This window comes from Asparagus officinalis, chromosome 2 (genome assembly GCF_001876935.1).
Source record: "Asparagus officinalis chromosome 2, Aspof.V1, whole genome shotgun sequence".
Classification (NCBI taxonomy): Eukaryota; Viridiplantae; Streptophyta; class Magnoliopsida; order Asparagales; family Asparagaceae; genus Asparagus; species Asparagus officinalis.
This window is the reverse complement of record NC_033795.1, coordinates 1,186,117-1,197,794: the sequence shown is the minus strand read 5'-3', so window position 1 is coordinate 1,197,794 and position 11,678 is coordinate 1,186,117. Positions and strand designations below refer to the sequence as shown.

General features: G+C 33.6%; 1 protein-coding gene across 2 annotated transcripts in view; it reads right to left on the bottom strand.

Moving 5' to 3' along the window:
- LOC109829830 (delta-1-pyrroline-5-carboxylate synthase-like) overlaps positions 244–11,678 on the bottom strand; it is a 17,853-nt gene continuing 6,418 nt past the window's right edge. The window contains exons 7-21 of one of the 2 annotated variants that reach the window (XM_020396880.1): positions 11,361–11,511; positions 11,006–11,170; positions 10,787–10,864; positions 10,521–10,610; positions 10,148–10,234; positions 9,821–9,907; positions 9,655–9,751; positions 9,411–9,514; positions 9,174–9,249; positions 7,790–7,940; positions 7,598–7,666; positions 2,597–2,663; positions 2,444–2,514; positions 1,824–1,898; positions 244–580 (exon numbers count right to left, since the gene is read on the bottom strand). In XM_020396880.1, the coding sequence (XP_020252469.1) occupies positions 577–580; positions 1,824–1,898; positions 2,444–2,514; positions 2,597–2,663; positions 7,598–7,666; positions 7,790–7,940; positions 9,174–9,249; positions 9,411–9,514; positions 9,655–9,751; positions 9,821–9,907; positions 10,148–10,234; positions 10,521–10,610; positions 10,787–10,864; positions 11,006–11,170; positions 11,361–11,511 (1,372 nt within the window). In that variant the 3' untranslated portion in view covers positions 244–576. Of the gene's footprint in view, positions 581–1,823; positions 1,899–2,443; positions 2,515–2,596; positions 2,664–7,597; positions 7,717–7,789; positions 7,941–9,173; positions 9,250–9,410; positions 9,515–9,654; positions 9,752–9,820; positions 9,908–10,147; positions 10,235–10,520; positions 10,611–10,786; positions 10,865–11,005; positions 11,171–11,360; positions 11,512–11,678 lie in introns of those variants that run through there. The other variant, XM_020396881.1, reaches the window with a different exon arrangement.

The window sequence follows — 11,678 nt, the reverse complement described above, 5'->3', positions numbered from 1 at the left end:
TAAATATGTCGCGAGATCCCCAAATGTTATTCCATCTTCAATTTAAACCCTGGATGCAGTTAGAATGATGGTCTCACTTAAGCTAACAAGCGCCTGATCTTCTGGAAGCTCGATGGCCTTGCTTCACAACAAGAGTTTGTATTTGCGTGTTTAAAAAATAAAATTAAAAGGCAATGTATACAGATACATCATAGAATACAAAAGAAAGATAGGAAGAGGCGCCTTGTGAACTACATCTCCTAATTCAAGGAAAGAAAAATTGTCTTTACTTTGAAACTGGGCCTTGATAAATAAATTTGTCAACAACAAAAGTAGCATGCCTCATTGATCACTGACACAACAAAAATAGCACACTAGGCATGAAAGGACCCCTCTCTAAGCCGAATTTTCCTCAGTTTCACCGATACATTAATACATCAATACATTTTGTTACATCAATACTCCATACTCGATGAAAGAAATCTTGTTATCGAGTTGAAAACCGGCTCCTTGAACAAGAAACAACAGAGATAGCACCCTTGCTCGACGTATCTTCCACCTAGAATTGCGACGCCTTTGAGTAATATCTTCAACAGTTTATCTGGCATAAGCGTGAAGGAAACGTTACGAGCTCGTTATTTCATCGTTGACCACGTAAAAAAGAAAAAGGCATACGTACGCTACAAATACAGAACAAAAACCAAACGAATGGCATACATACACTACAAATACAGAATAATAACCAAATGATCCAACATGCACGTTGTTGTTGCTCTCTTGCTATAAGATCAAACAGTATGCCTCTATGAGGAGAACGTTGTAATAACAAAAACGCGGAAATTGAAGCCACCCTTCTTCATGGAATATTATACAAAATTCAGGGAGGGAACGAAAGCCAGACAAAAGAACCTACGGTTAAGTCGATATAAATGGCAATAAGAACTTCTGAACGCTACCATTTAATATTCTGAAATGAACATGAAGAGTATATGTTTTGTTCAAATCGCTTTATCTTTGTCCAATTACGTACACTGCTACATCAAGCACAATTGATATTATACCACCTACACCTCACAAGCATCAATTTATTCATAAATAAACAATGAAACACAACTAAGAGAGGCCGATAAGCATAAGAGGGATTCTCATAGAGAAAAGACAAAAGAGTTGTGCTAATTGAACTTCAGGACTACAGACTTCTAGAAGTGGCTACACAATTTTTTAAATATATTTTTTATATTTTTATTTTTTGTTGTTGGGACCTAAGAACTAAAAACAAGATTGTTATACGGACATGTCGTCAAACTTAAGTGACATCTAACAGAGCAGTCTGAACATTCTTGACTGAAGGACAACGTCAGACAATCATATCATCGTGTGTTGTAAATCAACTCTCCCACATCTCAAAGTGATTCGCAACATAATTCAAAATTGTAACAGTGGTTTTTTTTTTCTAGGCACAATAACAGTTTTAATGGTTTTGAACTTCCATTAAGTTATCAAAACTATTCTTTAGGTTCAGAAGCAGAGAGAATATTAGCTAATCTACGTTTCATTGACAAGCGTTACTCCCTTTGCCAAAATTAAGTTACATAGAATAAGATTAAGATGTGATGATATTTGCTTGTGGAAATCCATCCTTATTATGCCGATGGCTTTCTACTGAGACTGTGTTGTGATTATTAATTTCCTAAGGTCACAAACTTTATCATGTCAAGTTTTGGTAAACCAGGACCATTCAGATGTCAATCAACATAAAACAGAAGAAAACTGGAAATATTTTAATATGAAACGTATATAAAAGAAAAAGAATAAGATCAGGTAAAGATACAATAGACACATACTTCAAAGGGAGATTCCTGTGGGTGTATTCTACACCTGTATCTCCGTCAACCACTTGCCCGCTTCCTTTTAAAATCCTACAGGATATGAAAAAATAAATTCAGTCAAGGAGAAGAAATGTGCAGGACATATCATTTGTGCACATGATTTCAATCAAATAGATGTTGCATCAAAATAATATAAATCCAAACATCCTACTTATATTGTAAACTAGAAAAATCAAGTTGGAACCAAGAAAAGTCTGTGAACTATCTTCTGGCCATCTTAGACTAGCAACATGCTTAACAGGGTGGGATCCTCAGAGCATGACTTAAAGAGTGTTTCACCAGCCAGCAGTTTCTATATAGCTATAACTCTAATTTCAGATAAGCTTGCACACACACAAAAAAAAGAAAGAAAAAAAAAGGGAGCAATGCCCTCTTATTATCATTATAAATTGAAATAATAATCTGTAGAGGTTCCCAACAATCCTACCAACATAGGTCACTCTAAAGGCATGAATTCCCCTCATAATTCCAATTAAGGGCTCATCTTATCTTTGTGGCTATGGGAGAAACTAAAAAATAGTTGAATTACTAAGAAGCTTACATACAAAAGTATCTAATATCATTTAAATTCATACCATCGTGTGGTTAGCAGGCCTTCGACACCGACAGGGCCTCGAGCATGGATCCTACTTGTGCTTATACCCACCTTTTCAGAAATAAGCATAAATTTAGTAAAAGGTAGGAGACAGCCAGCAGTTACTTGATAGTGGTTCTCAAACAATTCATACCTCTGCACCAAGCCCAAAACGAGCCCCGTCACAAAAACGTGTACTTGCATTGTGGAAGACAGCAGCACTGGCAAGACAAACAATAAAGATTATATAGATGTCCATTCATTGAAGGCAGACGAGATGAATTCACATATTTTCAAATCAAAATTAAACAAAAGCATTAGCATTAGTAGTCTTGTAGAATAGTGGCTTTGTTTAGAAAAGAAACTACACCATACATCTTTTTGTCAGCATCTCAATCCAAAATCATATAATAATGAATGAGGCATCCATGAAAATACATAGGCAAAAAAGACAAGCTACCACCAATCTTAAGCATATGGTGCAGCGAAGGTTTTGTAATATGGCTATGATGAAATATTGAATGGGGTGCAACAATTAAGAAGTAAAAGAAAACCAATAGATTTAGAATTTTAGTCAGGGGCAAGGACATGCTCGTATTTAAATAGAAAATTTGAACTGCGCATATTTATTTTCTATTGGGTTGAAGAATGAAACTTGAAATTTGAAGTATGCATATTTATTTTCTACTGGGTTGAAGAATGAAATTTGAAACTTTTTTTTGTAGGTTGCAGCTCATAAAAACGACGACTAAAAAAAACTGACAAATATAGTGGGTTATAGAGCCCATGATAATCGTGATATTTGAAGAAAGTGAATTTATTTGCCATCGGGTCGAAATGAACAAAAACTTAAAAATCGTGGGTTGTAGCCCATGAAAATTGTGAATATTGCAATTCTCACAACTAATTGCTAAATGGTAAAAAACTAGACTATAGCCCATGAAAAGCACAAATATTGAACTTCTCAAATTTATTTTCTATTGAGCCGAAGAACAAAATTTGACAAATTTGTGAGTTATATAGCCCACGCAAATGAGATATTTTGTGAAAGAAAATTAATTTCTATTATGTCTAATGAAACTAGACTAATATCATGGGATATAGCCAATGAAGATCGTGAATCTTGAAGTATGTATAATTATTTGTCATTAGCAAAAAAAGAACGAAATTACCCAAATCGTGAGTATAACCCACCAAAATTGCGAATTTTGAAGTAGTCATATTCATAGTTATAAGGTTGAATGAACAATAATAGACAAAAAATTGTGGGTTGTGTCCCATAAAAATCATGAGTATTCAAGTTTCACACAATTAATTGCTAAATGCTCATAAGGTACAAAATGGAAGAATATCATAGACCATACATATAAAAATAACGAATTTTAAAATACACATTTAGTTTTCATTTGGTCAAAGAACAAAAATTGACAAAAATCATGGGATACGTAATATGAAAATCGCGAATATCGAAGTACTGCCAATTATTTGCTAAATTGTCTTAATAGATGAAATGGACAAAAATCATGGACTCATAAATTTTGAAGTACACATTTATTTTCTATTGGGTCAGAGTATGAAAATTGACAAAAAACGTGGCATAGACCATGAAAATTGCACTTTTTGAAGAAAGAGAACCTGTTTTCCATTGGTCAAAACAAACAAAATTTTGACAAATATAGTGGGTCATATAACTCATAAAAATTGCGATATTTGAAGAAAAAAACTTATTTGCCATTGGCTCATTGGATCAAAACGAACAAAAATTGACAATAATCATGGGTTGAAATTTGTGAATATTGACATCCACACAACTAATTGCTAAACGTTCAAAACAGAAAAATGGACAAAACTAATGGACTATAGACCTTGAAATTCACAAATTTTGAACTATGTGAATTTATTTTCCGTTGTCCCCAAGAACGAAAATTGTCAAAACTTGTAGGTTATAATCCCATGAAATTTGCGAAATTTTTATGAAAGAACATTTAATTTCCATCACGTCAAAACTAAGGAAATTAGACTAAAATTGAGGATATAGCCCATGAAATTGGGAATCTTGATGTACGTATAATTACTTGTCATTAAGATAAGACATACAAAAATTGCCAAAACCATACATAATCCACCAATATCACAAATTTTGAGGTAGTCATATTAACTCTCATTAGGAATAAATGATAACAAACAAAAAATTATGGGTTATAGCTCATGAAAATTATGAAATACTGAAGTTTTGCACTATTAATTGCTTAATTATGACAATGAATAAAATGAAAAAAACTAATAAATCATAGACCAATAATAAATTTTAAAGTATTGATATTTTTTCCATTGGGTCAAACCATCAACAAATTTGACAAAAAATTGTGGGTTAACACGCATGAAAAACCGCAATATTTGATGATATTTAATTGCCATAAGGACGAATCTAATGAAAATATGGGTTATAGACTATGAAAATTGTAAATTTTGAGGTACATATAATGACTTGGCATTGAGATGAAAGGAATAAAAATTTCTAAATGTGGATTATAACCCTCCAAATCGCAAATATTGAAGTAATTATAATTAATTCTTGTTGATCCGAATAAACAACAATGGACAAAAATCATGATTATAGCGCATAAAAATTGCAAATATTGAAGTTTGCACATTACCTACTAAATTGCTATGATAGACAAAATGGATAACAATCAACTATACCCAATCACGAATTTTGAAGTACACATTTATTTTCCATTGGGACAAAAAATAAAGATTAGCATCATGGATATAGCCCATGATTCGCAATCTTTGAAAAAAGAAAATTTAACTGCCATTTGGTCAAACTTATTAGCCCATGATAATCACGATGTATGAAGAATGAAAACCTATCTGTCATTTGGTCAAAATAAAAAAAAAATCATGGGTTCTAGCCCATGAAATCACGAAGCTTGAAATTCTCACAACTAATTGCTACATGGTCGAAATGAAAAAAGGACAAAAATAATGGGATTATATAATCCATAAAAATGACGAATTTTGAAGTAAACATAATTATTTTTTATTGAGTCAAAGAACAAAAATTGACAAACATTTGTGGGTTAAAGCCCATGAAAATCGTAATTTTGATGAAACGATATTTAATTGGCATCAAGACGAAACTAATGAAAATACACAAAAGTTATGAGTTATAACCCATGAAAATTGTGAATTTTGAGGTATGTATAATGACTTCGCATTGGGATGATAGCAAGAATTGCTAAAATTGTAGGTTATAACCTACCAAAATCAAGAATTTCAAAGTAATCATCAATAATTTGTTTTGGTACAAATGAATGATAGTGGAGAAATATCTTAGCTATCGCCCATGAAAATCATAAATATTATAGTTTGCATAATTACTTCTTAAATTGTCATCACAGACCAAATGGACAAAGCCATGAACTATGGCGCATGAAAATAACGAATTTTGAAGTCCGCATATTTATTTACCATTGGGTTGAAGAATAAAAGTTGATAAGATTGTGGTTATACCCTACGAAAATCGCAACTTTTGAAGAAAGAAAACCTATTTTCCATTGGGTCAAAACGAATAAAAATTGACAAAATTCATACGTAGTCATTCATGAAAATTGCGAATATTAAAAATCACACAACTATTTGCTACATAGATGAGATGAAAAAAATGAACAAAAATAATGGACTATAGCCCATGAAAATAATGATTTTTGACGTATGCATATATATCTTCCATTAGGTCAAAGAGTAAAAATTGATGAAAAATCGTGTGTTAAAGTCTATGATCATCACAACCTTTTATGAAAGAAAATATAATTGCCATTGGAACTATGAAAGCATGAGTTACAGTTCATAAAATTTGTGAATTCTGAGTGACGTATAAGTACTTGACAATGGGAAGAGAGGAACAAAAATTTACCAAAATCGTGGTTATATGACCCAACAAAATTGCGAATTCGACATAATCATAATTAACTGTTTTAGGTTCAAATGATCAATAACGGACAAAAATCATGGGTTATTGTCCATAAAAATCGCAGGTTATTATCCATAAAAATCGTGAATATTGAAGTTCACACGGTTACTAGCTAAATTGTCATAAATGGACAAAAATCATGGACTATAGCCCATGAAAAGCATGAAGTTTGCATTCGGTCAAAGAATAAAAATTAACAAAATTATAGGTTTACTGTCCATGAAAACTGCAATCTTTGAAGAAAGAAAATTTCTTTGTCATTGGGTCGAAACAAATGAAAATTGACAAAAATAATGGATCATGGGCCCATGAAAATTGTGATATTTGAAGAAAGAAAATTTATTTGCTATCAAAACGAACAAAAATTTACAAAGATCGTGGTTGTAGCCCTTGAAATCCGCGAATATTGAAATTCGCAGAAAGAGTGGATCATTTCCTATTGACCCTTATTTAGTAGAACACTATCATTAGAATTTTAGAGAAAGATTAACGATTAACAGTGCAACAGGCGCACCAAAAAGGTGGAGAAAGTGCAATAGAATTTCTTCCCAGAGTAACTTATGAAACTTTTTTAATGCATTTGTTTTTAATGTATTTGTTGAACTAATGCTTTGATATGTGTAAGCAAATAGACTAACTCGAAGTCCCAAGTTATCATCCGAAGTGTGATATACATTTATATTCATAAGGTTCTACCAAATAAACTACTAGGAGGTTCACAGCCATCTGAATCAAGAACTAATTCGGTAGTCATCTTATGTTTCATAACCATGGCTAGATACCATTTTCTGCACAATATATGATGATGATTTCTATTTTTAGTCGCATGGATCTCAAACTAAATTCTAACAATTCCACTGGAGTTTAGTACTTTCCTAAGCTTATACACCACACCAAAGCCTCACCCACAGATATGTAAACCATTTAGTTCAGTGGGAGTAATGGGACAACGTTTTACTGAGGGCATCACCAATCACGGACTGATGCTGGGAACTATGCTTATTGTGACAAAGTTGCTGTTCTAGAAAGGGTTTCAATAGGTAAAAAATCTCCAACAACCAATAGGGCTTCAAGATGATATTGATTAACAATCAATGCTGAGCATGAAAACTAAAAAATAACAGATCACATCTCATAAAACAGAAAGAAGCTTCAAGAAGGGGTAGGAGATCAACTTGCCTGTCAACCTGATTAAGAAAAGTCTCTGCTACTTCGAGATCTTCAGTGATTATGCAGTCGGTATGTGCACTAGAAACATATTAGAGCCAAAAGTATATATGATACACTTGCTCTGTTAACTGAATCAAAAGTACCTCTGATAAAAACATAATTGAAGTTAGAAATTGGTAGTGATGGAACATCAAAGGGTACCTTCCATGACAATGTATATGGTTAATTGCAGCAAGTACATCGTCAACAATTTCTATTGTGCAAGCTAAGGAGCTGTACTCATGATGAAAGGAATGCGTCAATGGAATCTCTAATTCCACACTTGCTCGGGGTCCCCCATAAAGAGCAACACCTGCAACAGAATACGGCGAAATTATTCAAGCAGAGAAATTTCTTGGTTTGATCATAAGATCTTAAATACTGTTGTAATTTGTTGGAAGTCAATTGAGTAGGAATGATTCTCTCAACCCTCAAGTTATCATTATGTCAACTTGATGTATGGTAATGCAATTCTTAGGGGGTTGTTGGTCTCAAGGACTTGCCTACCAATGTCACATCCAAAATAAGGATAAAAATTATTTACTTTGCCACTTTGCCAGGTGCTGCAACTTACTTCAATCGTCCCCAATTTGAAATGACCAATAGACTTCTATGATCTGGGATCTTCTCAAAGTATAAGCAAACGTTCATACAGCACTTTGTTTATAAACTCTCATTAATCTATGATTTGTTAACCCACGAGTGTGGTTTCTAACAACACAGGTCTTAGACGGTATACCCACACAAAATCTAGACATGAGCACACAACTATATATGTATATTTACTATTTTGAACCAATGTACACATGACTCATAATAAATGTGTTAAGACTTTTGTTTCATATATGACAAGACCATATTAAGGTAAAAAGATCTAACAGAAATAGTTTCTGCCAAAAGAAGCCATAACATATATTGTTTTATACACATTTTCAGCAGATTAAGAATGCTATTTGTTGGACATAGCTGGAAATGGGTTACGTGTCACGCAGCACCTACTCTTTGTCCGAGGAAGTATCCAATGATTCTAACATTTCATGGAAATTTACAAAAATGGAAAGGTTCTTCATCTTAAGTGCTTAATTGCATATACATACTGTTAGAGAATGATAACTATAACTTTTACATCAAATTTTGGACGTTGTTAAGGAACATCTGGAGGTGAAAGGTGCATATTATATTAACTTTAGCTTATAAACACAAGATAATTTATTTTTTGTATGATAGTGAGACCTATATTCTGAATTTTCTAAATGGACAGAATTACACTATGATGGACAGACACACATGTATATACGATTACAAATTCCACACTTACAACAGAAGTGTGTTTCAAGGTTCATGATCATAATAACTTAACCTTTCAGTTGTCGTTATGCTAGACTACTACATCATTATCATATTCATCACATCAATTATAGCTAAAATACCCTCTTTGCTCTAAGGTGCATATCTGTGTTGTGGTGTGTGTAATTATAATTTGCTGTAGTAACCCCAGAAAATTCTGGCAGATACCAATTAATTAATTTGGTAACAGAAGTCATACCTCCACCTCTAAGCTCCATAATTATATCATCAAGTCCTTTAGTCTTCATGAGATCCTTGTGGACTAAAAGCGTCTCCTGCCAAGTAAAGAGAAGTACATTTAGGTCAAGAGTCAAATGAAGCACAAAATTGATTAAGTCCAACATCCTATGTCCATTATAGGTAATAAGTTGTTAAGCTCCAAGCGCTAAATATAGTAGATTATTGTTAACAAATTAAAATTTAAACCAAAGTGTACCATAGCATTACAGGCTGCAGGGTAATCTATCTTGGCATCTAAAACAATGCGCTTTGCCATATCCATATTAGCTGATTTGTCAACATAAACATGACAAATTCCATCTGGACAATACACACTGAAACATTACTATGGTCCTCAAATTCATAATATCAGCGTTACATGAGCAGTGCAGTTCATGAGTAGGATAACACGAAAGGTTGCAATAACGATCACAACTGAATGGGAATAAAGAAAAGCTCACCAGCATGACCTAGAACAGGAATCTTGGTAGACTCCTTTATTTGAGATACCAGTTTGTTGCTGCCTCTCGGGATCACAAGATCGATCACATCATCAAGCTGAAAAGAGCTTGAAATTATGTAGTGAGGAATGTAATCTTACACATTCTGTAGAAACTCCATACTCACCTTTAACAGATCAGGAATGTCATCTCTTGATGTTACAAGCCCGATAAGCTTTTTACCAACATTATCAGGAATGGCTCCAACAATCACCTAACAAAAAATAGAGACTGTTTTTCAGGAGGCAGAGAAATTAAAGTGTGCAAACTAGTCCAACAATCACCTAACAAAAAATAGAGACTGTTTTTCAGGAGGCAGAGAAATTAAAGTGTGCAAACTAGATAATTTTCATGACAACAACACTTGCTTTGTGTTTTTCAGGAGGCAGAGAAATTAAAGTGTGCAAACTAGATAATTTTCATGACAACAACACTTGCTTTTTAAGAAATGAACCTTATGTAATATCGCATTAGACCTAGCAGCTTCCTTCCCACCTTTCAGTAGAAGACCATTTCCACTCCGAATTGCTAAAGATGCAATCTGTAGAGATCAGGCCAGAAGGAGGTTGAAAATGAATTAGAATAATTATATAGTAATCAAAAGAAGCAAGAGATTGCGGGTTTGACAATGGCAAGTAATGTTTCACTAGAAATATGCAGTGGTGCATGAACGATTTATAAACAGCTATACAAGGGTAGAACATAAAAAAATTTATTCCAACTTACAAGTAACAGCATGCAGAGAACAAAAGATTTGGGCTATAACTACAAGTATTAGTTGTTCTTCAAAATTAATCCACCTAAGAACATCCGGTTGTTGGCTTTACCTGAACTAAGGCATCAGGTCGTGATTCAAAAACAATTAGAAGAACTCCCAAAGGACATGATGTCTTCTCTAAAATTAGTCCATCTGCAAGCTAAATAATTCAAAAGTAAGAAGTATGCTCCTAAAGTCACTGTGAAAATAACCAAATGCTACATATTATGGCAGAAAATAATGCTGAATATATATGATTTAAAATTGATTTAAGAATGGAGAAAATTGCAATAGTCAGGCAAAGAAAGATATGATGTCTCAATACATATTCCTTACTTCTGTTCTCATTAGAATTTGACCTATTGGGTCTTCCATGTTGGCAAGGGTGCGGATGGAGTTGGCAAGGCTTGATATCTACAAAGTAATACATGGACACAAAATCTATAAGTTAGGAGAAGAAATAAACTGCATCTAAAGAAGTAAACATGACCAGAATCAGTGTGTAGGCAAATCATGTCAGTGAGAATTCAAAGAAGAACTATCCAAATTCCTTGCCTTTCCTGGCTTTAAAGTCAATCGAGATATCAGTGACGTCTCATACCCAGCTTCTTGCGCAACGGCTACATCAGCCTCGTTTTCAATTTTGATCAATTTTTCATTTGCCTCCAATGCATTAGCAATTTCCAGCAAAATTGTTCTTCGATCTTCTGAGGACATGCTCTAGGGAAAAAAATTTTGTATACATATATAAGGGAACTAGAAATAGAAGAAAAGAAATAATGCACTGTTGTAATGGAAACTATAAAAAAGCAATATAAAAGAAGCGTCCAGAAAATTCCACTTTGTTAAAAAGTAGATCGCTATAATCTACTGTGAAGTTAAATCATATTGTACAAAATCACAACTATACCTGAAGTCGCCTGGAGCACTCTCGTGCTGCAACTGCCATTTCACGTGCACCTGCTTCTTTTGGCAGTGCCCACGAAGCTGCATCCCTATGGAAGAGGGTACCAACCCTCTCTCCTTGAAGTACTTTGATTATGCTATCTGCTGCGAAACCACTGCAAATAACATGAATGATAAGATTGTTTTATTTTGATGTTTTCCTATCAAAACTTTAACTGGTTGTTAGAAGTGATTTCTTACCATTGTTTATCAAAACCAAGTTCTTCCTCCAGAATACTGAAAGAGAAATTTGTGTGTTGGGGGTGTTTTTTTTTTACCCCCA